The sequence below is a fragment of the Leptidea sinapis genome, chromosome 4 (assembly GCF_905404315.1).
Source record: "Leptidea sinapis chromosome 4, ilLepSina1.1, whole genome shotgun sequence".
Taxonomy (NCBI): Eukaryota; Metazoa; Arthropoda; class Insecta; order Lepidoptera; family Pieridae; genus Leptidea; species Leptidea sinapis.
Genome location: NC_066268.1, coordinates 7876858 through 7904223, shown reverse-complemented (window position 1 = coordinate 7904223; position 27366 = coordinate 7876858). Strand labels below are relative to the sequence as shown.

Below are 27366 nucleotides of genomic sequence, written 5' to 3'. Positions count from 1 at the left end.
TGTAATGGGTCGTAGTTTTTGACTTTCAATAAGTGATTTCACATCCTATTTTGAATAAAAATATTTGAATTTGAATTTACCTGAAAAATTAAATTTTATTTTGTGGTATTCGTGTTGGACTTGCAAGGTAGGTATGTCGGAGAAAATACGGAAACGTTCTCAGGTATTGGCGACAGTAAAGCATACATACATTAACATAAATTACCATACCATTACTTAGTGAACTCTTATAGCCATAACACATGGTCGCATTTGGTACGGCAGTTCCAACAGACGTGGGCGCCATACTCTGTACTTTCCGTATGGTTAATAATAAAGCTTAAACAACTGACCGGATTTGGTCCGGCTGAAGCATCGGACGCGGTTTGGTATCGAATGATATTCGATGGTTAGCCACATTGTCCATCGCACAAAATTACTATTAATACCGTCCGGAACGTACTGAGTACGACAGCGCCCACCACAACATCCGATGGACCAGTTAAAGATTAAGGCAGAGTAAGCAGAAAACACGCAAACAAGGTGTTTTTAGACATGTTTTTTTGGTGAAAATTGATTTCGAGCTATGAACACTACTTTATCCTGTTACACATATCCTTAAGTCTTATTTGTAGGTTGCTAATGCTTGTTATTGGTTATAGTTAACACTCCAGAGCCTTTTTTAACTACCACTTTTCCTTGCAGTTAAACAAGTCTTTTGGCATGGTATGACGCATTATTTTAGTACAACTCTCAGAAAAGTTATTCTTATAGCTTGTTCTTTTTTGTGTAGGTATATTTATTCAGATTAGAAATGAATAACGAGGATCGTAAGCATATAAACTGTTTTCCACGCAAGAATTTTGAAAATATTGGCTTTATTACATAGATGGCGGGCCGGAAGCCGTGAACTCATATCGCTCAAGGTCTCTGGCATTTAGTGTCGCCTTAAAACAAACAAAAAATTAAACGTTTAGGTGTCTTCTATCTTCGAAGTTTAAATTTTCTCTTATGTAAATCATTAACAATTTGATAAATATATTCCTTAGATGATAAAGCTATTCCTAACTTATTCTTACTACACTCCAATAAGAAAACTTTTATTCCACCAAAGGTAGCCTGCGACAAACTTCAATAATTCAATCCTGTGTCCTGTGCTTGGGATAAGCGCAATAAAATAACCAAAAAACCCTTCAGTAGTAGGGATTCGCCGGTTCTGGCTCACAGTAGTAGGGATTCGCCGGTTCTGGCTCCTCGATTCTGGCTCACTTGCTCGTGATGCCTACTAAAAAAAAAAAAAAAGAAGTTTGGTGTCAAACTGGGGGTTTTGATGTATTTCCGAGCGATTGCGCTGATCCGTTTTTCGATATCTCTTATAGTTTCAAAGTTAGCATTTTAAATTAAACAGATCCATAATCATTAATAATCACTGGTCATTTAGCTAATGATTGGTGAGCGACTCAATGTCTAAATTTCCATGAACGTGATACAGGTAATTTACTAATTACCTCTATCACATTCGTTACTACGATTAAAAAGACAGTTTCTGTATTTATTATTTATTTTTAAAACATGATTTAAATAAAGTATATAATAAAACATCATTGCAGATTGTATCATTTTCAAAATATTTGATGAAATCATTCAAACTCTTCTTATTAAACTTAAAGTATAGATACATTATGCAGTACTCGCCACACACTGCGGTATATTCATTCTGTACTCTTGCAGTATTGTAGTTATACATTCTGCAATTCCTTTGTAAAAACATCAGCTGGAATCCCTGAGGTGGACGACCATATGAATCGAAGTATTGTCCAATACCCTGCTCATCAATGTGTATTGCAACCCAGTGAGTGCCTGGCTTATTATCACTATCTAAATTGCTGACAATATAACAGGGCGTTACAACATATATCGGCAATCGGTTTGCCGCGTAAACATTATTTTTAATACTGGGATCGATTTTGTTCAAATAATTCTGTATCTCGATTGTATTCATATTAGTTGAGAACAGGGTCTTGTCAGTTGCGAGGATTGAATAGTTATGTGGATCATAATAACATAAGCACTCAATAAATAAGGCTTTAATGTATCTTATTCATGTATTTAAAACTTATATGGTTACAATAAAACAAAATATCATTACAAGCGATTCAAATATAAATCTATGAAATTATATTTTCATCAATTTTATTATAATATAAAAGCTGATTGAAAACGAACTTTGTACCTACATACTTACGTAGTCATTAGTACAATCTGGAAATGTTGACTCCATTAAACTATCAATAATTGAACTTATCATTTAAGTGCCATTATGTTTCACCATAATAAAACAAAATATCATTTTATATACATTTTTTATTATATAAATTTATAAGGTAGTCTAGTATTTAATCAACATAAAAAATACACAAGGATACAAACGATTCAAACATTAATTATTATATTCTAACTGCTGTAATCTACAGAAATATTACGATTTTTATCAATTTCAATAACATTATCGAATTCCGCATAAACAATACAGTTAATTGTTTGTGTAAGAGCTGATTCAAAACGAACTTCTAATCTTACACTACCATGTTTTATAAGATTCCAATGACTTGAAGAATTTGCTGATAAATCGGGTGTTAAGTCGAAGGCTAGCAAGCAAAACCCTTTGGCATATTGCTCTCTTGATACTCCATTGCCTTCATTTAGGAAATGTATACCTGTTCCTGAGAATAACGTATGATAGACCGTAGTAAAAATATTATTGTCAAACGATGGCTGTAAGGCTTTTGAAGGTATCTGTTGTCCATCTATGTATAAACAAAATGTATTAATATCATAATTTTCGAAATTGAATGGGTTTTTTGTGAGACTACCATTAAAGGATGCATTATTCACAAAACCGACTATACACCTTTTGGGTATTTGACCAAGGAATATGTTATCAAGGGTTTTCCCCTGAATGCCTGATGGTATAGTTAAAACTTTGACTTCTGCTCGCGTGATTGGATATTTTGCTGTGGTAGATGATAAAACTTTTTGATGTGCAAGTAGCACAGTTGGGTTGATTCGTGCTCTTCGAATAATAAGAGTTGCATCTGTAATAGACACTTTAAATTTATGATCAGTTGATGAAGCCATGAGATTGAAATTTTCTCTAGAACGAACTAACTTTACGCACATGTCAACGCCATTAATCAAAAATTTTTCTTGGTTGAATAAATCTCCATGTAAATGTCCTATCATTTCTATTTCTTTGCTTTCACTAGCCAATTCTTGTCTTTTAATAAATCCTTTATTTTGTTCATCAGTTGCATCCATTTTTCCAGCTGTATCTTCATACCATAGACCACAAGTGAGATGAGATTCTTTTGCAGCAGGTGCATAATTCAATAGAGTTTCAATATAAGCTCGATATGCATATGTATTATTCGGTGGCGATACAAGTTTTTGATTTAAATATACATCAAGTTGACTGAAAAGTGTATGTAACCAATTATTAACTGGGGCCACAACTGTCGGTACTGTCAGTTTTGTATAATCTTGATTCAAAACTTTAGCTTTTATATGGAGTAAAGTATGGGATAAATCCACATAGTCATCACCTGCCCCAGGTACTTGAAATTCTATTGGTCCATCATCAGCAAGTGATGAAATGGGCTTATAATGAATCCATAGTCCACTTTCAATGCTAGTTTGAGTTGATGGTAATGCAAATAAATCCAATTCGGACTTAATGCATTCACAAGACTGACTATGTAAAAATGACATATTTAATCAGTAAATATATCTTTGATTTGTTTTTGATTCAATTTTAATTTCTTAATAGCTTTCGCTTTCGCAGTCACTGATGGAATGATCGCAGAACGACGTTTTCGTTTTGTTATATACCCTGATCCAAACATGTTGATATTATCTATTTTAGCATCAGCTTTTCGTTTCAAATTTGAGCTGACTTCTTTTAGACGAGTTTTTATTGAATCTTCCATGGGGCGTGCATTAACCATATCTGATAATATACCTACACCGGTACTTAATGCTTCTTTACCAATAGTTCGAACACCACTAGACAGTAGTGGTAAAATAGATCTAAACAGCCCCCCAAGAAAACTTCCGATTCCATGACCTCTTTGATACGGTGCTCCTTTATAAATAACTCCGATACCCGATCCGGCCTGGTGAGTATAATAGTGTTCATATGGACATGAAATATTATCACGTTTGCCGTACATTATAATTTTTGAAAGTGGAGTTTAATGCACACTGTTCCAAATTGGAATGGTATCTTTTGACCGGTGCTTGTTCTTATATCTATTTCAATTGTATCAAATTCTCTACGCATCACAGGTAGGTAATGGGGAGGAGAGAAAACGTGCATTTTGTACGCTCCATATATGTATTTTGAGGGATCCAATGGTATTATTCGTAAAAGGGGTGTCATAACATCTCCAACGATTTGAGGCTCCACTATGTCACAATAAACAAATAATTGAGACGGTAAACCCAAATGCAAATTAGCTGGACACTTTCCAAAATTTTTTTCAACGAGGTTCCTGTTTGGTTCGAACCCTAGTTGAAGACATAATTTAGGTGATAGAGTTACAGATTTTATGGATTCATCCGTTATCGTAGCAACTACAATCCTTGAAACCTCATCGCACTTAAATTTAATTTTTTCACGAGTGTTATTCAGTGCCGTCAAAATATGATTTATGTTATCGTAATTTGTGGCTGGAATATGTGTCTTGTAATAAACATATGACGGTTTACTTTCATTGGGTACTTGCATCAACTTTGTTATATAAATAATGTTTTCATGTTCTTGAACGGTGAACATAGTGCATGGGTACTGAAATTCTACTACTCCAACCCTCCATTCACCTTCTAGTATTGTTGGTTTTGGCAGTTTCGTAGAAAATAATGTTGTTGTATTATCAGGAAAATAATCCATAGAACTATTGCTTAGTAAAGTTAAATAAAAACTATCTTTATTCATATTTTTTTCAAAGTAGAAGCTAATATCCAGCTATTAAATTTATTTGGATAACCTCTCCACTTCACCAACAATTCTTTTCTGTTACCGGTATATCGAGAGCGTATTATTTTATCTATTTTGTATTTAGTAGTGGGGTCGAATATGATTTTTTGTAACTCTTTTTCATAAAAAGTACCAACTATCTCTTCGCCTTCTAAATCCTTTAAAGTAAATACTACAAACGGAGATCGGTGTATTATGGTAGATACGATGAATATTTCGTCACTCCAATTTGATTCATATCCTTTTTGGAAAATATGTTTATGTTTTGTTATTCTAACATAATCTCCAACGTGAATTCTTGGATTCACCATACTAATTGATGTTTTTATCTTACTTTCTCTATCATATAAATTTTGCCATACACTCATTATATTTGTATTATTAACATCACATGGACACATTTTTATACTAGAATGAAAACTATGATTATATGAATGCACTAGATCTTGTAAAACATCAATGTATTTATGAGTATTTTTGTGTGTAAAATAGCGCCACATTTTCATTTTAAGAGTTCTCTGAAATCTTTCGACAATACTTGCTTTAATATCTGGATTATTGGTTGTATAATAATTTATGTTTTTTAATTTAAAATATTTTTGTACATATTTGGAAACAAATTCAGTTCCTTTGTCAGACTGTATATGTGTAGGTGTAGTATTAGCTTCAGCAAAAATACTTTCAAAGCATTCCTTAACTGTTTCAGAGTTTTTCTTTTTCATTGCTCGAACATACGCATATTTACTAAAGACATCAATAACACAAAGTATGTATTTGAAACCATCATTATATTCAGAATAAGATCTCATATCACTTAAATCGGCCTGCCATAACTCATTAATATTAGACAAAATATATCTGTTGCGAGGAAATTTTCTTTGAACAGGTTTATGTAATGTATATGTTTCTTGTGATTGTAACCACTTTAAGACACTATTTCTGTCCATTTTACCCTTCATTGCTTTTGACAATTTATCAATAGTGCTGTAGCCAGCAGGATGTGATGCATCATAATAAATTTTATTTATTTCTAATATGGGGTCCATTTTTCCCAGTCCGATCTTTTTTTTAGTTTCCCTGTGTACTTATTACTTGTTGGTGTAGAAAATTCTTCGTCAGGTACTGATTTAGATGCAACCTCTTTTAATTGCAAATGGTTTATAAAATCCACTCGCTTTGGGTTCCCGATATAAGTGAGTGGTACTTTTATTTCCTTTAAAGTTGTTGCGAATTTTTCCCAACCTATAGGTTCACTTTTCTGAAGAGCTCTCAAGGTATCACTCACCAAGTCCACAATATTACTCCCAGGTATTTTTTCATTATCTATAATCACGGTACCAGATTCATCCCAGCTTATTTTATTTTTATTCAAGGAAATCAAATTTAGTAAAAGTTCACCTTTTTTAGCATATGTTTTCGGTATTAGTTTCAGTATTTCAGAGCTCGTGTATATTTCTCCAAAATTTTTGTTATTAATATATTAAAAATCTATATTAAATAATTTACAAAGAAAATTACTCACTTGATCATTTTTTCAACCTCATCACATACAAGGCAGAGTTCCATATCGAGGGTATCCTCAAATTCTGCTTGAATACAAGCATTACAAAGTTCTTCATCAAAATCATCATCAAAAACCAATCGTGATTCAACTTGTTCACAAACTTCACATTGTTGAACATCCAAGTTGCTATACAATATTTTACTTTTTTCCATTTTACTGAGAGTATGTACAGAGGTAAGTATGTATACTAGCAATGAACTCAGAAATCAAATGACACCATAATGTTCCCATACACACAGTTTAAATATGAAGAATCCGTAAATTATAAGATCATTACCTAATTTGTTCACTAATACAATTAGCAATGTGTAATTAAATTATTTGTAACACGTAATTGCTTCATAATAAATTTGCATTTCTAATATAATATTTTGATGTTGTTAAATTTTCCAAATGATAATATTACTTGTATGAGAGAATAAATATACTAATAACTAAACTGAACTAATATTTATGTATTTTTCATAGCTACCTACTTATTGTTAAAATGATATTTCTTATAATTTTCTGTTTCTAAAATTTTCTTCGTAACATTGTATAAAATCTTTTTTGTCTCCTTATAACTTTCATTATTGTCGATCGTATAATATTTTAATCTATAATCAGCGCATTTCCATTGTTCTTTTGCAGGCGTGTTTTTTATTTTATTGAGATCATAGATTTCTATTTTAACCAAATGTGATGCATTTCTTCCGTCATCTGCATTAGTTGTAATGTAAATACTTCCATTCTCATGTGCTCTGGATATTGATGATGATATTTTCTTTTGTTTATTTTTTTTCACTTCAAATAATGCATCTATATTTTCATTTGAGCTGGCTCTCTTCAAGGATTTAAGTTGAGGAACTTTTAATGAATCCTGACTATCTTCAGACAATGGATAGTAAAATGTTTTATATGTATTTTCTTCCATTGTTGGGTTGAATGCATTCTACAACAACAATAAGACTGCTTTAGAATAGTATTATACATACATATCTTAATATATCAAATGATATTACTTTTAAATTTCAAAGTGAATAATAGATAAAACTTACCTCCATTGTAACAAATCACTCAACAATTACACTACGCACAAAATATATAATTATTTGACTGAATACGTCACTTCAATGATTATGTTTCTGAACAGTTCTAGCATTTTATACTAAAATATCGTAAAACTAAATTTGTTTATGATTAGTACTGGTTTTCAAATATTGTGGTGAAACATAATGGCACTTAAATGATAAGTTCAATTATTGATAGTTTAATGGAGTCAACATTTCCAGATTGTACTAATGACTACGTAAGTATGTAGGTACAAAGTTCGTTTTCAATCAGCTTTTATATTATAATAAAATTGATGAAAATATAATTTCATAGATTTATATTTGAATCGCTTGTAATGATATTTTGTTTTATTGTAACCATATAAGTTTTAAATACATGAATAAGATACATTAAAGCCTTATTTATTGAGTGCTTATGTTATTATGATCCACATAACTATTCAATCCTCGCAACTGACAAGACCCTGTTCTCAACTAATATGAATACAATCGAGATACAGAATTATTTGAACAAAATCGATCCCAGTATTAAAAATAATGTTTACGCGGCAAACCGATTGCCGATATATGTTGTAACGCCCTGTTATATTGTCAGCAATTTAGATAGTGATAATAAGCCAGGCACTCACTGGGTTGCAATACACATTGATGAGCAGGGTATTGGACAATACTTCGATTCATATGGTCGTCCACCTCAGGGATTCCAGCTGATGTTTTTACAAAGGAATTGCAGAATGTATAACTACAATACTGCAAGAGTACAGAATGAATATACCGCAGTGTGTGGCGAGTACTGCATAATGTATCTATACTTTAAGTTTAATAAGAAGAGTTTGAATGATTTCATCAAATATTTTGAAAATGATACAATCTGCAATGATGTTTTATTATATACTTTATTTAAATCATGTTTTAAAAATAAATAATAAATACAGAAACTGTCTTTTTAATCGTAGTAACGAATGTGATAGAGGTAATTAGTAAATTACCTGTATCACGTTCATGGAAATTTAGACATTGAGTCGCTCACCAATCATTAGCTAAATGACCAGTGATTATTAATGATTATGGATCTGTTTAATTTAAAATGCTAACTTTGAAACTATAAGAGATATCGAAAAACGGATCAGCGCAATCGCTCGGAAATACATCAAAACCCCCAGTTTGACACCAAACTTCTTTTTTTTTTTTTTTAGTAGGCATCACGAGCAAGTGAGCCAGAATCGAGGAGCCAGAACCGGCGAATCCCTACTACTGTGAGCCAGAACCGGCGAATCCCTACTACTCCCTTCTTTAGGTACTGGTCAGTCTACCTTATAATATTAATCCTATATTATTTGGTTATTATATCTATAAACATATAATAATTTTAAAATTAACAACATTTTGCAGAGTTAATGACAGGATCATCCAACCACCTCAAGCAGCGCCCGCGTATCTTGTCAGCATAAGTAAGGTCACAAATAAAAATTGAAAATCAAATCTAATGAACGATGCGGGACTCGAAGCCACGACCTCTGGCGTTCCGTGACAGTGCTCTAACCCACTGAGTTGACCGTTCGAGTGACGTATCGTCATAAAATCTTGTATGCTTTGTTCAACTCTCAGGTTGTGGCTTCAAAAAATTTTGTTTTTCAAATTTTATTTGTGCATTAATGCTAGAAGTGAGGGTTATCACTTTAAAAAGATAACAAATTGTTTAGATTTACAAGAATGACATCTCAAGTCAATTTCCTAATATGCAAATATTGGGGTTGAGCAGGTTATCAACTGTAAAGTAGATTCTGTAGATGAAGCCACAACCTGAGAGTTGAACAAAGCATACAAGATTTTATGACGATATGTCTCTCGAATGGTTAGCTCAGTTGGTTAGAGCCCTGGCATGGAGCGCCAGAGTTCGTGGGTTCGAGTCCCACATTGTTCATAAAATTTTGTTTTTCAAATTTTATTTGTGTAAAACATAACAAATTCAAATTCAAATTCAAATATTTTTATTCAAAATAGGATGTGACTTCACTTATTGGAAGTCAAAAAACTACCACCCATTCCAAAATGAAAGCCTCAGACCTGAGAAGAATGGGCGCAACAAACTCAGCGGGCTTTTTTTTGCTCAAAAAATATGTTTACAAAGTAATATTGTACAATTAAACTTGTTATTTATTAGCCAGAGGGCGGTCACACCATTCCCAATCTGTGGTATAATTAAGAAAGTCATTTATGCTATAGTAACTTTTACCACACAAACGTTTTTTAACAATTCTTTTGAATAACGTTATACTTTTGTTTTTGATCATTTTCTGGGATCTTGTTGTAAAAGCATATACATCGCCCCACAAAAGACTTACTAACTCGACTTAGCCGAGTAGTAGGCATCATAAGTTTATGTCTGTTCCTGGTGTTAACATTATGGTTATGACAGTTTCTGGCAAATTCACATATGTGCCTATGAACATACATTACATTATCAAGAATATATTGAGAAGCAACAGTCAAGATGTTAATTTCTTTGAATTTTGCTCTCAATGATTCTTTAGGACCTAGGCTATAAATAGCGCGAATAGCCATCTTCTGCAGCACAAATATTGTATTAATATCGGCAGCGTTGCCCCATAGCAATATACCATAGGACATAATACTATGGAAATAACTAAAGTATACTAGTCGCGCCGTATCTATGTCAGTTAATTGTCTAATCTTTTTAACCGCGTATGCTGCAGAACTAGTAAGGTTGTTAATTTGTGTTCATAATAAATAGCCCAAGCACATATATGTATCATAGAGATGCTTGCCAGCAGCGGAAAGAGCATCTTGTATGTGTATTATTTGAAAAGTATCCTAAGAAATTAAAAATAAAATTTGCCTAAAGTAACTAGTAATTATATATAAATATAATTTATCTTGTTTGCAGTAAATCTCAGTGTCCTGGCAACTGGAGTAAGCTTGGGGTGGCCATCGCCCATGTTAGTTAAGCTGCGAGATCCAGAGAAAACTCCTCTATCACGACTTATCACCGTCAACGAAGGTTCATGGGTGGTGTCCTTGGGAATTCTGTTTGGTGCTGGGTGTGAGTTAAAAATCATATAAACTTCATCAACATCATTTAAGCCAACTTATGGACAAAGGCCTCCCTCGAAGATCGCAGAAATAAAATTGGCATAAAGTTATACCTGAGAATAAACCAGGAACATGCAAAATGTTTACAAATAGACATTTTGCTTACGATTCGTTTATTCGGACGTATAACGTTTCCCGCGTTTATTTGCAAGGCTTCCTGATATTTGGAAAACTTCAGAATTATCATTGTGTTGAAAGTATTTTCAGCGATATAGACGATACTTTGTATATACTAGGTTTATTCTCAGATACAGTTTTATTGCAAGTTTATTTGTAATGCCATTAATCTGTAAGTTTAACTTGTTTGTAATTCTTTTTATAATACAAGAAAGATTGACTATGTAATAGATATAAACAGCATTGCAAGTACGGAACCACTACGGATTACGGACATAAGTAGGTATACACTATAATATAATATATTATGTCACTAAATTAACTTCTTTACACGATGTTCAGAGGTCCGAACGACTAAGTTAACTTCAAAAAAATTAGAGAGTCGTCTTAAAGTTTAATGCACAAAAAAATCTAATTATATTATAATTTAATAAATAAAATATTATTTCTAATTGTCAATATGGCTTTAGAAAAGGTGTTTCCACACAAGACGCAATTTTAGGCTTAACAAAAACTATAGTAAGAGAAGTGGACAAGGGCAATAAATGTTTTCCTAGATTTAAAAAAGGCCTTTGACATTCTATTCCCATTCTTGTGCGCAGATTGGAGGGCCTGGGAATTCGTGACAAAGCCCTCTCCCTCCTAGACAGCTACCTAAATTACCGAATACAGGAAGTTAAGGTTGACCTATACCACAGCACAATGGAAAATGTGAAATTTGGCGTACCGCAGGGCAGTGTCCTTGGCCCGACACTCTTTTTAATCTATATTAACGAGCTATGTAACCTCCAGATCGACGGGGCGAGTATATTCACTTATGCTGACGACACAGCCATTGTTTTCTCTGGTATCTCGTGGGAAGGTAAGGGCTAAAGTTCATCGTGACACCACGGTGGCGCAACCAGTCACCGCTACCATCAAAATGTATATAGCTCTATATAGAGCTACTCCTCTGGTGTCCGTCTGGTTGCGCTACCAATTTGGTGGCGCGACCAGCTCGGACGCGTCATGACTTTGGCGTCTGTATGGTGTCCCTGATGAAATATAGCCCTAAGTGTAGAGATTGCTAATAGCGATAAGACCCACGCATGTATGCAATGTCAAAAATTCATCAAGTGCATCTATCATGTTTTCTTCTTAAATTTGACTAAGCTACCCAATTGGGATATCGCTCCAATTGGATTGAAACTTTTCTGTACTTATATACTAACTCTGTCAACATCCAGAAAGATCACATACTTACACAAATAATACACGTGTGTAAAAAAATGATTTTATAATTAACAAATTGATGATACCTAGTTGGATAATTAATTTTTTTACCCTGTTTATTTATATCGATATTGAAACATAGTTTGAATTGTAGGGGACCAGAGCTTGAAATAGGTAATGAATACCTGTATTTCAACATGTTACCTATATATTTTATTAAAAAGAGCACAAAAAAGAATGCTGACAGAGTTTTTACGCCGCTTTTTCTATATCAGAGCGCCATTTGTTTCCGAAGCGGTAGTAATACTACAAATGACTTTAAAAACAATAATTGTAAAGGAATCAATTTTACGAAAATAAATGCATATTATGCCTTTTACAAGGCACATGATTTAATAATGAATAGGATATATTACAATAAATATATTATATTGAAACCTAATTAGATTTAGATTAAAGTACCTAATTGGCGTGCCGTTATTGTGTGTGTATGTGTGTGTGAAGTTTATATCTGTGTAGTGATTTGATCATAGTAATGTTGAGAAGATATCAGTTGCTAAAGAAGCAATTTGATTTAAAGTTTTATTTATTGAAATATAATGAATATTTATAGAAGATAATCTTGAATGAATCCCCATTTCGTCAATTTTGTGTCGGATAGTAGTTTTTACGACATAAAATGTCAAAATTTCAAACCAAAAATTTTCCGCTATTTGGAGATAAAGAAGTAGATAATATATTTGTGATAATTTTTAGTTTTGTTAGATTTAGTTTCATTTCATCACTAACGCTACCGAAACACAGCATATTTTTGTCGGATTTTCACATACATCCTTATGTGCGGGGATACGCCCGTTGTACACGCAATAGTTGTTTTTATATTGAAAAAAAAAAATTATGATTTCAGCAAATTTAATAGGAGGACACGCTTTGGACATCTTTGGAAGAAAACTAAGCATATTAGCATTGTCAATACCAAGGTTGTTAGCTTCAGTACTCTTAATTTTTGCTACAGAAGTATGGATGGTTCTTGTGGGAAGAACTGTTATGATGATGTCAGATTCATTTGTACTGGTTGTCATTCCAATATACGCAGCCGAAATAGCCAGTGTAGGTATATTTTTATTGCATACGCCCGAAACCAAACATTAGAATTGTTTCTACTGTTTCAATTGGATTTATTTATTAATATCGTAAATGGAAGAAGTAATTATTTTACAGATAGGATGCTATTAACTTGAAATTTACTTTTTCTTAAACTATGTACAAGAAAGTGATGAATTGAGTTCAATTGAACATAATAAATATAACATATAATAATAAATAAAAAGAATTCATAATTTTGTTATAGTGATAAAAGTGAAATTCGATGATGTTCCTATAGATTCTTGTGAGTATTTGTAATAAATTACATACTTTTTATCAAAAATACTATACTATTACTACAAATGGACGTAGTTATGCAGAAAGGACTCAAACCACACTTTGGAAATAAGTTAAGTATGTATATAAAAAATAAGTTAAGTATGCCATCATACTCCTGAAGGTCGAATCTGTCAGGTAGTGAAAACCTTATTTTTAAAATAGGTACTGAAACTGTTTTTTTATTGGATATTTATGTGGATAAGATTAAAGCTGAAACTTGAAATGCCTATAACTCAAAAGTGCCTTTGTGTGGCTTGAGTCCTTTCTGCTTAACTACGTCCAAATAATGTATATAAATAATATTTTCTTCAAGAAAATTCTAGTTGAACTAACATCCTGGTATGTACTATGGTACATACACATACACATATGTGTTCATATGTGAGAATATAAACACAACCGGTATCAAAATTCTTTTTTTTTAGATTCGTAAAATATGAGGATCAAAAATATCACTTTTTCATCTATTTACTGTTTTTCTCTTGTATCTATTTAAACGTTGTCCACTGTTTCTAATCTTTTTAAATTTAAACTATTTTATGTATGTTTAATGTTAATTTTAAGATTAAATTCATATTATGTGTTTGCAGAAAAATCATCGAGGTGCATTAGGCACGTTGCTTCAAGTATTTTCATCGTTAGGAATTGTGATATCATTAGCTATTGGTCCAAACGTGTCTTACAGCGTCATGAGTTATATATTATGTGGATTTGTTATACTAGCAATTCTACCAGTAATTTTTATACCGGAAAGTCCATATCATGTTTACTCTAAAGGTAAGTGTAATAAACGTGTAAGAACGATGTTCCATTTATAATGTTTAAAGAACTAAGCGAATTTAATAATATTTCGTCAACACATTCCATTTCTTTTTTTGTTGATCCGTGTGTTGCTCCCTCCGATGAAATGAAATTTAATAATAAGCTTTTTTATGTAATGGATTTTTGGGTTCCAATTTTCCGCATTTGGACACTTTATTTTTGGCGACCGTTGTGCGGGATTGTAATTTTTGGCACAAACCGAAGTTAAGGGCTTCAATGCAATACTTTCGGGGTCGGGTGTCAGCTGAAATACAAAAACCTGCATCCATTTAGCATTTGTTGCCTAGTATCTAGTATTTTTCGTGTAAAGAATAAGCAGCTAACTTAACTTAACTTTAACTTCGTTTTCTTAACAGCATAGAGAAACGTGTAGTGGTGCATTTTTTGAGATTAAATGCGACGGTTTATTCATTCACGACCACTTCATATACTGCGTCGTGGGACGCTGCATATCTTGTCATAAATTTTTACATCGCTGCTCGTCGTAGATTTCCACATCATGATTTTGCATCGCAAAATCGTCGTTTACAAAAACAAGTGCGCAAAAACGTCAAAGCGCAAAGTAAATTACGTTGCTAAGTAATTTATTATAAATAAATTTGTATGAGGCTACAGTATCGCAGAAACTCGCTATATGCCAATCGCACGCTTCTTCATCGTCAACATATTCCTATTATAATAGCCCCCTGCCATTAATACAATTTTTGTCAAGCAATCTGTTATGATTCAATTTCAAATATTTTTATTCAAAATAGGATTCAAAGTCACTTATTGAACTTCAAAAACTACCACCATTCAAAATAAACTGCCTCAGAAATGAGAACAACTGGCGCAAGAAACTAAGCAGGTTTATTTTTTTTACAAAAATATGGATTACAATTTAATATCGTACAATAAACTTTTTTAATTAAAGAGCCTGAGGGTGTCTTGCTGGTGCTTCATATCGAGTCTGTGGTATCATTAAGAAAATCGTTTATACTATAGTACCTTTCCCACACAAACGTTTTATAACATTTCTTTTAAATTTCATAACACATTTGTTTTGTGCATTTTCTGCGATCGTGTTGAACAAGCTTAAAGATCGCCCAATAATTATGAAAGAACCTAACACCATTTCCCATAAATAATGATTTTAATTTCTTATGCATTGAGAATGACGTGTTCATAAATAAAAATTACTTTAAAAAACAAATCAATTAGATGAGAATAGACTTAAAACAATGATGTAAATTATTTATGTTTCAGGAAGAACCGAGGACGCACTTAAAATCTTGACTTTAATCCGTGAATCTGAGATGCAAGCCAAAGAGGAACTAGCGGATTATAAATTAACAATTGACGATAATTTTGACAAAATAGCAATCTTCAAAGACAAGATATTCGTTAAAGCTTTACTATTAACCCTACTTATTTTCGGAGGCGCGCAACTGATTGGTTTCAACGCTGTGTCATTTTATTTACAAACTATATTGATATCAACTAAAACTGATATAATGCCCGAAGTCGCTTCAGCTATTATAGGTGTTATACAGTTTATATCTAGTCTATTTGTTACTACGATCACGTCATTATTTGGGAGGAAGTCGATTTTGTTGGTATCAATAGCTGGAATGTTCGCAGGGATGGTAAGCTTTATTAAACTTTTGGTTACTTAACTTTTAGTTAATTGGTTAACCATATAACTCATGGAGGAGCTTCACAATCTCACAATGCTATGACAGATGATGTAAGAGTAGATTTTTGGGGAGCCATACTCCAAGGGTCAGTCTGTCACCTGGTTCTGTGCAGTGAAATGAAATGAGAATGAAATTAATTTATTTGCAAGAAACTTTGTAATCCAATTTACATGCAAAATATGTAATCAAGTTGTCTACATGATGGTTATTGACCCATTAAGAATACTTACTTCCTACTATGTAACTTTCAGTTGAAGATAGATCGATTATTGGAACCGGCCGTAGCAGTTTCTAAAGTCATCTGTCATATTTTTTTTGCGCGCAAACCAGTTGAGCCAATAATATCTTGTTTAATGCTACATAATCCTTTTTCTTTGAGTATGACCTGCAATTTCATTGTTTTTTGTTTTCTCATACCAGTATCGATACAAATATAAAAAAAAAACGTACTTCTCATCCTATCGTTAAGATTTGAAACGGCGACATCTTAAATCAATTTCCTAATATACAATTATTAGGGTTGAGAAGGTTATGAACTGAAAAGTAGATCCTGAGAGTTGAATAAGAGACACCCAAGATTTATGAACCATGCGTTACTCGAAAGGTTGGCTAAGATGGCAAGAGCGCTCAGACAGAACCCGAAAGGTCACGGGTTCGAGTCCCGCATCGTTCGAATTTCTTTTGTACTTATAATTAAGCCTAGAAGTGAGAGATATCACTTTAAAAAAATAAGAAATTATTATAAACCCGCTTAAATGAAGTCCTGGTTGAACTTTTTCAAGTCCTACAGATAATACGTATATTCCTTGTATAGTCTTGCCATAATGATGAATGATGACCACATTTTTCATACGAACACTACGTGGACGGCTCTTTTCTGTCAATAACTGGAGCAGGAGGTCTCATTGTACCTATTAATAGCCCGGTACAAAAACATTTTACTAATACCAAGCATATGGAGAGTTTAAAAAATTGCATTTGACTCCATAACTACTTTGTGTAATGCAATCACAGCGATTCGGTTCTCTTTATCACCCCACTCAATTAACAATCTTGAACAATCACTCAATAAAAATGACAGATTCCAAATTCAAATGAAATATTTTGTTTCTTTTTAATTGTAACAGTATTTATGGACAGACTAAGATTAAAACAATCCTAGTGTGTACTCCAAAATTCTTGTACTGCGTATTATTTCCTTGTTTCAGATTGGCTTGGGAGTTTTCTTTCAAATAAGTTCACCGGACGTCCATGTTTCTGGGTTTATGAACTATTTACCGATCATCTCTTTAATATTAGTTGTCATCTGCTATAGCGCTGGTAAGCCCTCTTTTAGTATATTTGAATAACGACAATAATACGCATTTTATGAAAGAGGAAAAAAAAAGTTCTTCGAAATTCAAAAGAATTGTTAGTTAACGTTTAGGGTAGTTGAAAAATTGTTAAAGGTTACTTATTGCATAAATTATACTCTAAATGATATTCTTAATAATACTACAGCTTGGGAACATTCCTACTATATAGGTGCGATAAGTATCCAACATTTTGATTTTTTTAAATGAAAATATGCGACGAGACGAGCAGGACGTTCATTTGATTGTATTTGGTACGCCCTGCCCCTTTACAGTGCAGTGCCGCTCAGGATTCTTAAAAAACACAAAATTCTGAGTGGCAATACAATTCGCTCGTCACCTTGAGGCAAGATGGTAAGTCTCATTTGCCCAGTAATTTCACTTTACTAGGCGCCCTTCAGACCGCAACACAATAATGTTTACACATTACTGCTTCACGGCAGAATTAGGTGCTGTTGTGGTACCCATAATCTAGCCGGCATCATGTGCAAAGGAGCCTTCCACTGGTAAATCACCTTCTATAGAAGAGGAAAAAAATATTCTTGCTACGAAATTCAAAGGAATTGTTAGTTAACGTTTAGACTTGTTGATAATTTATCAAAAGTTACTTATTGCATAAATTATATTCTTAATACAAGTGCATCTTAATGATACCACAGCTAGTATATATGCGAGTGCTAAAAGTCAAAGTTTTTTAAAGTTATTGATGTCGTTTTACTGATTAATTAACGTTCTTTCGATATCAGTTTAAAGTTTTTTGATAGCTGTAATAGTTACATAATAATCGCCTGGTGACACTTAACGATTACACCCTGTATAGATACGACAGGGGGACCTTCAAAAAGAGCGCGACCCCTTTCTAAAACGCTTCCTCTAGTATTGCAAGAGAATATGGGTGGCGGTGATCACAAAAAATCAGATGACTTATACGCTAGTTTAACCTCCACTTCAATAAAAAATAAATAAAAAACATCATTAAAATTTTAAATAAGAAGTAATACATCTTCAAAATATATTTGTACATATTTTTGATAATTAATTGATAAATTCGCGCGCGTTACGTTAGCCATTTTTTTTTGCAGGTCTTGGTGCGATTATGTGGCCAATCACCACGGAACTATTTGAAGGCCAAACCAGAGCTTATGGCGTTTCAATTGGACTATTTTTCTGCCAAGTAGTGATGTTCTTGACAACAAAATATTTCTCGTCAATGACTGCCGCGCTTGGCCCGGCATCGACGTATTGGCTGTTCAGTACAAATTGTGTTATCTGTGCAGTTTTAATTGGTTTATTTTTGCCCGAAACTAAAGGGAAAAGTTTCTCAGAAATTCAACAGGCTCTAGGGAAAATGGAAGCTATAGAAAACGTTGCTTGTTAATGGTTTCAGGCTAAGCCTGCATGTAACTCATAATATTATGCCAATGCCGCTTGTAGAACTTCATTGTGAAAGAGAAGTTTTCCTTCAAGCTGAAGATTAATCCCCTTATTCATAATGGTTCGCTAACTTAAACCAGCCGCTAAGGAGTGATTTTTCTCATTCTGACTTAGATCAATAGAAGAAGACAGAGTAAGAATTAGCAATGATTTAAGTTAGCAGACTATTATGAATAAGGGGGTAAGTATATTAAATAATTTGAAAATTGTTATTCCGTATTGGTTTTGAGAGAAAAGTATAAGATAGAAAACAGAGAATTTGAATGTTCGTAGATATTAAATTTGTAAATTCATCTTTACCTCACTCTGTAGGTCTATTTTGGATTGGTGCTAGTCGTTATAGTCAGCTATCCGTTATTCTGTTGTGACGAAGTAGCTAATCACAAACCAATAAAAGTAATCATAATGAAATTATTACGTAGGTAGTTATGTATTAGTAAATCTTTGTTTGGTGAAATGTGGCTTCCAGGTTTAGTTTTAACTATATTATCTTGTTTTGTTTTAATTCTTTGCTAAGCCTTAAAACCTAAGCCTAGGATGTCTATGTATAAAAAAATCTGTTACTTGTGATATACAAGAAAGGATAGTATATTTATTTTTCAAATTATATTTGTGCATGAATTTATCACTTAGAGATAAACTTTTGACGTACAGTTTCACAGATCTGCTGTGACATTATTTCATTACAAAAATTACCAGTACATTAAATACCACCTATTTGTTCTATAAGTATTTCAATGGCTGACATTTTTACAAATCGTTTTATAGCAAGTGTAGTGTACTGACATCTAGTCTTAACAGGCTATGTGTTAACTATCATTGTCACTGTCACGACATCGACAGTGCCGTTAACCGTGTGACGTTGAGTGCTATATAAGGAATGCACAGTACAGCGGAAGGCCTGTTCTAATCGGCTGTTGGTTGCGTGCGGATGTGTCCGGGTGTAGTGCTACATAGTAAAGATTAGTTGTTTCAATCATGAGCAAACGATGAACATTACAGTAAGCATCCATGACATTGCATTTCAAGAAAAGCTCAAAAGAGACATTAAAATGGGACAAATGTAGAATAAAGTTGAGTTTCAACAGATGAATAGAAGTGGTCGTTTGAAAAGATTTAGGCATTATAATTATAATCGTTGAAGGTATCTATAATGTGTATAAGAACTCTATTGTAAATATGTGTAGAGATAAATATTTGTGTTTGTATAGGTACGTCTTGTATTTGTGACTATTTTACTCTTTTTTTTAATCTCACTCATACAATCTCTTTTATTATTAAATAAGAAATGTCAAATCAAATAAACTTTTGATTTCAAAATGATGTAGCTTGATGGTTAAGCATACTCTTACGGCCTTACAAATAAACTTGGTATAAAGTTATACACGTTGGTTTATACCAAGAATATGCTAAATGTTTATGGTTGGTTTATTCGGACGTATGTTTCCCGCGTTTATTTGCAAGCTTAGATTTCAAAGTATGCAAGCCTGCCTGACATTGGGAAAACTTCAGAATTATCATTGTATTGACAGTGTTGTCATCGATCAACATTTTCTACGTAAGTATCCATCCTTACTCTGTGGTACACTGCTCATACAATAATTTTGGTCCCAAATGATATGGTGCTACCTAGATCCCAACAGCTATGACGCGAAATAAAGGGTATGTTCCGATATGCACTGCGACCACTGTACAGTGTGACGTCAATTTAGTATACTGTTAAGCCGTTCCTTTATAGCCAGTTATACTGGTTACTATTTAAAACGGAACACAATCCCGTATACTGTCAGCCGCATTTTTTTACGCAGCATTCAAATGAGTGTATTAAAGTTTTCTAGTTCTTAAAAAAAAACTGTTGTTGGAGTACTGTCAAATTAAAAATATTTGGTATTAAACTGTAGGTATTGTTTATAAAACGTTAGGCACTCGAGTGATTTTGGCTGATCACGTGATCAAAGTACTGCGAGTGCCTTACCTCGAAAATGCCAGTCCTCACTGTTGAATATGGCGGCGATTTATGACGTCATATATTTCCCTAGGATACTGCGGCAGTATACTGGCAGTCCATAACGGAACGAATATTTCTACAGTGATAGCACTGTGCAGTGCTCGCAGTGCATATCGGAACATACCCAAAATAATTAGAATGCACGCCGACAGATGTCGCAGGCAAGGTTACGAATATAATATAATGATGGGTACAAGCTTAGAATGTACAAGGCTATGATTATGTTGTCATAATGACACCTCTTCTTATAACGTTTTCGACGAGGTCAGAACGTACTTTGTCCCGTTTAAAAGTTAAAGGTCCGCCACAGGTTAACCTCAAACCTCCGTTAAGATGGTGTTAAAGTTACAGTTCACTCGAATGAATGCTTAATTTTGTAACACTCATTAGTTAGAATGACATAACTATATGAACATATTATATATAATATGAAGCTAAACTATCAACTTGCATAGTCAAATCCATTAAAACACTTTCTGACCAACAGAGTTATTCACATATGGAATAAATTGCCCAAGGATGTGGTTATGTCAAGAATTGTTAATATGTTGTATAATTGTTAATAATAGGAAATAATAAAAATAGACTTAGTCTCCAACTAATATTTTTATTGAACTCTGTGTCTTAGCCCTGGTTAAAAATGTTGATTGAAAAGGATTAAAAAGGATGAAATATGAATACTTTTGAATACTTTCAATTATTTTGCATGTATATATAGATATTATGGAGTCTACATGGAGTGACTGATTCGCAATACTTTTCAATCAATATATTTAACCAGGGAGAGTACGACATACATAATACTTAACAATTATTAAGATTATATACACATATTAGTAAATAACAACATTTAAATTAATCACAGGCGCCGCCCAACCGTCACGCAACATTTGAGACGATGTAATTAAAGATTCACTTTAATAATAATAGAAAATAACATTCTCATCTCTTGGGTCTTTTGAGCTGAAGTATTGTACTGAACGTACTCGTGTTTAGTTTGAGTGAATGAATGATGCTGTGAATGAAAATCTGACACCGTTTGAACGGATTGAATTCATTCAGCACTATTTTATTAGGTTTTCAAATATTTCCAATGAAAGGTGCCGTATGAAGGACAGTAATGAATCACACGGTAGCGCCTAAACTCACGGGTGTCACTCATAAAGAGTTTTTAAAGTCGCCATAACTCTTTCGGACCATGACTATGACTACCCTTAGACCCTGCCCTTAGATCGGATTTGAAAGAAACCCACTCACAATGATTATGGTGCTCAAATCCTAACCTGCGCAATTGCCAAATACCATTAATTAATTTATAATTTATTATAATTACAAACATTGTTCTTGATGCTATCAATAAATTAACATTGTCGGTCTCAAAACCAGAAACAAAGAGGCATCTTTAATGTATTAAATTCCTCTGGATGGCTCACTAGGAAACCCTGTGTAGAACCATCCAGTGATTACCGTCTGCTTTGTAATTTTATTAAATGTTATTATTGAATAAAATAGAACTGAAACTAACAATATTTATCTGACTTTAAAAAATACCTATCTTATATTATGGAACTTTAAGAAATCTACTAAAATGAAATCAAAATAGATAATAGGTTTATCAGTTTTCAAGAATTCTAACAAATTTTTGTTTAATGATTATTTATTGTCTCAGGGTTCTAATGAGACCGCTTTTTGTTTAATTAAGAATCCTGCGTGTTGATGGACGTCTCCGAATTTGTGAATGGTTGCAATACGACCAATCAATATGAGTTTGGTCTTCGCTTTATTAATGAAAAATGATCGGTATATTTATATTATATTTAAAAAATTGCAGTATAGTTAAACTTAAAGGTGAAATGTAATATTTTGATTGGTGTGATAACTGTAGGTTGTGCAAGAGTTTCCGTAGTTAGATATATTGAAATACACCATATTTACGGGTTGTTTCATGTGCGCCTGGTGTCCTTTAACGGCCGATCCCAATATTCAGTCTATCTCTTACTTGAGATAAAAATCGTAAATATCATTTTTTTCTTTGGGACTTTTCTGTCCCAATAAATTTATCGACGGTAACTCACCTTCTCCGCACACGCTGTCTGTCAATGGGACGACGTATAGCTTACCAGCGATAGAAGTTTGTATGGAAATTGCAATTCACGCGTCCCAATATAAGATTCAGATTATTGACAGCTAATTAGTGACAGTAGAAGGTAGTAATTTATCTCTATCTGTAGATAGTATATTGGGAACGGCCGTAAGACATCTGTGAGGCGATATTATGTTTTTGAGGCGGATATGTCACTTCCAGTACATTATTTCTCCGATTTATATCGGTACTAACACAAATGTCGCAACAGATAAAAAAAAGACAAAGGGGTTTTATAACAGTGACACCAAACTTTTTCCGTTGATACACCTACTCTTTGTACTGTAGCAATTACCTTCAAACATGTTTTCGTCGTTCAACACAATTACAGAAGGAATCACCGTTTTACTCGAAAAGTTCACATTAAATACCAGTCATACCGTCTACAAGGCAGGAATGATACTACTATAAATCCTACTATGGTCATTGATATACAGGGTGTTATCGTTAAGTGTAACCTGGGGATTATTAAACAATTTAAAGATGGATTTATTTCTATATTAGGTTGATAAACTCTTTCCTTTAATACCAGTACTAAGCTAAAATAACCTATTTTAAGACAAGGAAACCAAATCTTACTACTAATCCTAAATAAGAGATTTCCACGTCTATAGTCACTCATCACGATATCTCTGGAACCATTAGGCGTAGAGACTTGAAATTTGGTAGGAATATTCCTTTCGCAAACCTAACGAAATTCCCCCTGCAAGAGTTTTTTTTTATATGAACAGAACAACGTCTGTCGGGTCAGCTAGTCTCATACTAAATGCATGGGAGTGTTATCAAAATATTTGCTTTTCGTGCGTTAGATGTCGTTTCATGCTCGCGCACACAGACATCCCAATTCCAAACCTAGACGTAAATTGGTTTATTAGACCATATTTTGTAGGTATCATACTTTGGCTAACATAAGCCTCTTGTAACCCGATATTTCTAATGAATTACAACCAATGTACGAGAATTACAACGTAAATGATCACGGGAGTTTATTTTCTAGACACTAGTAACAAAACTGTAATCAATTTAACAATATTTTTGAATGAATCAATTTTAAATTATGCGTGTTTAGTTGGCTTATTGTTTCTTGTTAACATGGCTAATATGTGAATATTTGGTTCCTTAAGTCGCGCTTATCTATATGAGTCGAAATTCCAGTTTTATTTTACCATATGAATCTTTTTAAGTCTTATAAGCCCCATTGTTTATAGAAGGATTGAAAGTAATGTAAAAAATTGCCTTGCAGTGGCATAATTTTATCCATCTGTTGAAAAACATGATTCTCCAAGTGTTTATAGCGTCCGGAAAGTTATTATGTTCTACATGATTTTTTGTCTAGAGTTACTTATACCCTTTTTGTGAATAAGTGCAGGATAATTGTGGATGTAGTCCACTACTACTCGGCTAACAGCCGTTTTCAATAACGTATCTCTAGTTACGGATACATTGCTTTCACCGTTTAGTGACAAGATTTTATCTATCCAAAGTAATGTCTAATATAGTTATAGTCCAATGCTTTATGTCGATAGGTTATTGAAATGTAAGTGAGCGTAAAAGGATAGATTTGTTTACTTCTAGTAACTTAAACTAAGGATAGATAGGTTATTGTAAGCGGCCGTAAGTCGATTTAGTAAGTCTTGTTGGGCGATGTATATGCTTTTACAACAAGATCCCAGAAAATGTTCAAAACAAAAGTATTACTTTATTCAAAAGAATTGTTAAAAAAACATGTGTGGTAAAGGTTACTATAACATAAATGACTTTCTTAATGATACCACCATTGTCAATGGAGCGACCGCCCTCAGACTATGAAATAATAAGTTTAATTGTACAATATTACTTTATAAATATATTTTTTTGATGAAGTAAAAGCCCGCTGAGTTTGTTGCGCCCATTCTTCTCAGATCTGCGGCATTCGTTTTGGAATGGGTGGTAGTTATGACTTTCGATAAGTGATGACATGCTATTTTGAATAAAAATATTTGAATTCGAATTTGTGACCGGATTGTAAAAGCATTTTATTGTTGATGTCATCGGGACCAGGGTTTATCGTGTAAATATCCTGTATTATCAATAGCTACTTGTTTCAGACCATGTTCTTTAGCAAACTCGTGAACTGATTTCCTGGCATGATCAGTGGTACTAGAGCCTGGTTGCCAATAATCATGATTTACTCACACGGAATCTATAGCCATTTGGATGTTCTCAAGAAGCAGGTCAGTCTCCGCGTTACCGCTTTGGAACCTATACAGACATGCGTAGATGGGCAGATGTTCGTCACAGTCTACACGCAGACAGAGAACGGATAGATTCTCCTTGAAGGATGACTCAGACTTCGAGAACGGATAGATATCTTCCCTGACGTAACCACACACACTAGCCCGTGGTGTTAAAGAGTGTTACAGCTTATAAAAAAAAGAATGCTGGGAGAGTTTCTTGCGCCGCTTTCTCTCTCTCAGAGCGCCGTTTGTTTCTGAAGCGGTAGTAATGTCTGTCTAGTATATTAGAAATGACATGAAAAAGAATTCTAAAGGAACCAATTTTGAGAAAATAAATGACTATTATCCCTTTATACCCCTATATAATATATACTAGAGGATACCTGTGTCTCGGTCAAAAAGAGCATGGCTGGCTTCGCCGTCACCAGATGAAGGTGGATGGAATTTATATTAGATTTAATCCTTGTACTATTGCAGAAGTCCACAGCGAATACGAGTGTTTGGTTAGCTAGATGCCCAAGGACGGATTCTGCAGGACTACATAGTCTAGTACCGTTATATGCCATTACTCTCTCGCAGGGGTTAGATCACCGGATAGCTCACATACCGAACTAAACACAGCGGCATAGATGCTATTGAGCGTCGGTTTAAGTGGAGAGTGGTAAAAATATTAAACAGATGATTTACACCATCAGAAATCCATGTCCAAATTTTATTCGTTACTGACATACCTTTTACACTTTGAATATTAATTATGACGACATTAATTAATAACATCTACACGACTAACTGTTTCTTGGATAGGTAGGGATAGGTAATTAATAATAATTATTAACGTTGCTTAACAGCAATAGGATAAACGATAAAATTATCTAATCTACCTTCATTTTTGTAATGAAAATAAGGAAAGAGTCGAGTAGGACGTTCAGCTGACTGTAATTGATATGCCCTGCCCATTACAATGCAGTGCCGCTCAGGATTCTCGAAAAGCCCAAAAATTCTGAGCGGCACTACAATTGCACTCGTCACCTTGAGACATAAGATGTTAAGTCTCATTTTTGGCTCAGTTATTTGACTAGCTACGGCGCCCTTCAGACCGAAACACAGTATTGCTTACACATTACTGCTTCACGGAAGAAATAGGCGCCGATGGTAAAACTCCTCCCACTTTATAATATTATAAAGTATTTGTTTTTTTTTTGCTTAGATACTTACACTGCCATTCACCGGTAGTACAACTGTTATGCAACTTCTCCATTGCTTTTACTAAACTTAAATTATCTATGGTTTTGCTATGTTAGGTTAGGTATGTATTTATAAAGGCATCATGTCTATGTGAAAAATTATTATATTTTCGTATATTCTCAAGAATGTCAAGTCAAAAGATCAAAGCCATTTTAAACGTTCTAATCTTTCACATATGATGCTATACAGTTTGTTATTTCTGAGTGATATTCCTCATGTCTGAGATAGTATAATAGTAAATATATACAAAATTTATTTTTTACCAAAATTATTTATGGGTGATGAGGGAATTGAAACCCGCGCTTTGGGTTCAGTTTCCTAATATACTATTATTGGGGTTGAGCAGGTTATCAACTTTAAACTAGATAACCAGCTGAATCAACAGATCCTGTAGACGGAGCCACAACCTGATACTTGAACAACACATACCAAGATTTACGTTCGATGCGTCAGTCGGACGGTTGGCAAAGTTGATAAGAGCGTTCGGACGGAGCCTGAGAGGCGCGGATTCGAGTCCCGTATCATCCATAAATTTTGGCACATAATAATTATCACATTTGGTACATATAATCGATTTATAGATCAAAATCATCATACTGAAGCAATCAATCCTCGTATCGGAATCGGACCTCTTGGTAATCATTTTTTCTTTGTCATATCTATATCGTTTAGTCAAACAAATTAAGGTTAAAATAATTCGAAAACGAAGGACTCTTACTGAACCTGACAGTAGGTACAATGAACTCATTAACATTAACGATAACACTGTGATGATCGTTATAACATTAATAGTAACAGTAAAATTAACTACTTCAGGACATAAAGTTGTGATAAACTAATTAGCACTGTATGCCAGACAGCTCTGAAGTAACACACCACACAAGTATTGATAAACTGCTGCTTTTTAAATTTAGTTAAATTTAATCTCTATATATATATCGGCGGAAATACTACAACACGAAATGAAAACAC

The 27366-nt window shown here is 33.5% G+C and overlaps 1 protein-coding gene across 1 annotated transcript in view; it reads left to right on the top strand.

Moving 5' to 3' along the window:
* LOC126979749 (facilitated trehalose transporter Tret1-like) overlaps positions 1-22317 on the top strand; it is a 30540-nt gene extending 8223 nt beyond the window's left edge. Inside the window, exons 2-7 of the mRNA XM_050829263.1 lie at positions 10539-10694; positions 12981-13183; positions 14089-14275; positions 15566-15945; positions 17205-17316; positions 18431-22317. Coding sequence (XP_050685220.1) covers positions 10539-10694; positions 12981-13183; positions 14089-14275; positions 15566-15945; positions 17205-17316; positions 18431-18726 — 1334 coding nt within the window. The 3' untranslated portion in view covers positions 18727-22317. The remainder of the gene's footprint in view (positions 1-10538; positions 10695-12980; positions 13184-14088; positions 14276-15565; positions 15946-17204; positions 17317-18430) is intronic.
* The last annotated feature ends 5049 nt before the right edge of the window (positions 22318-27366 follow it).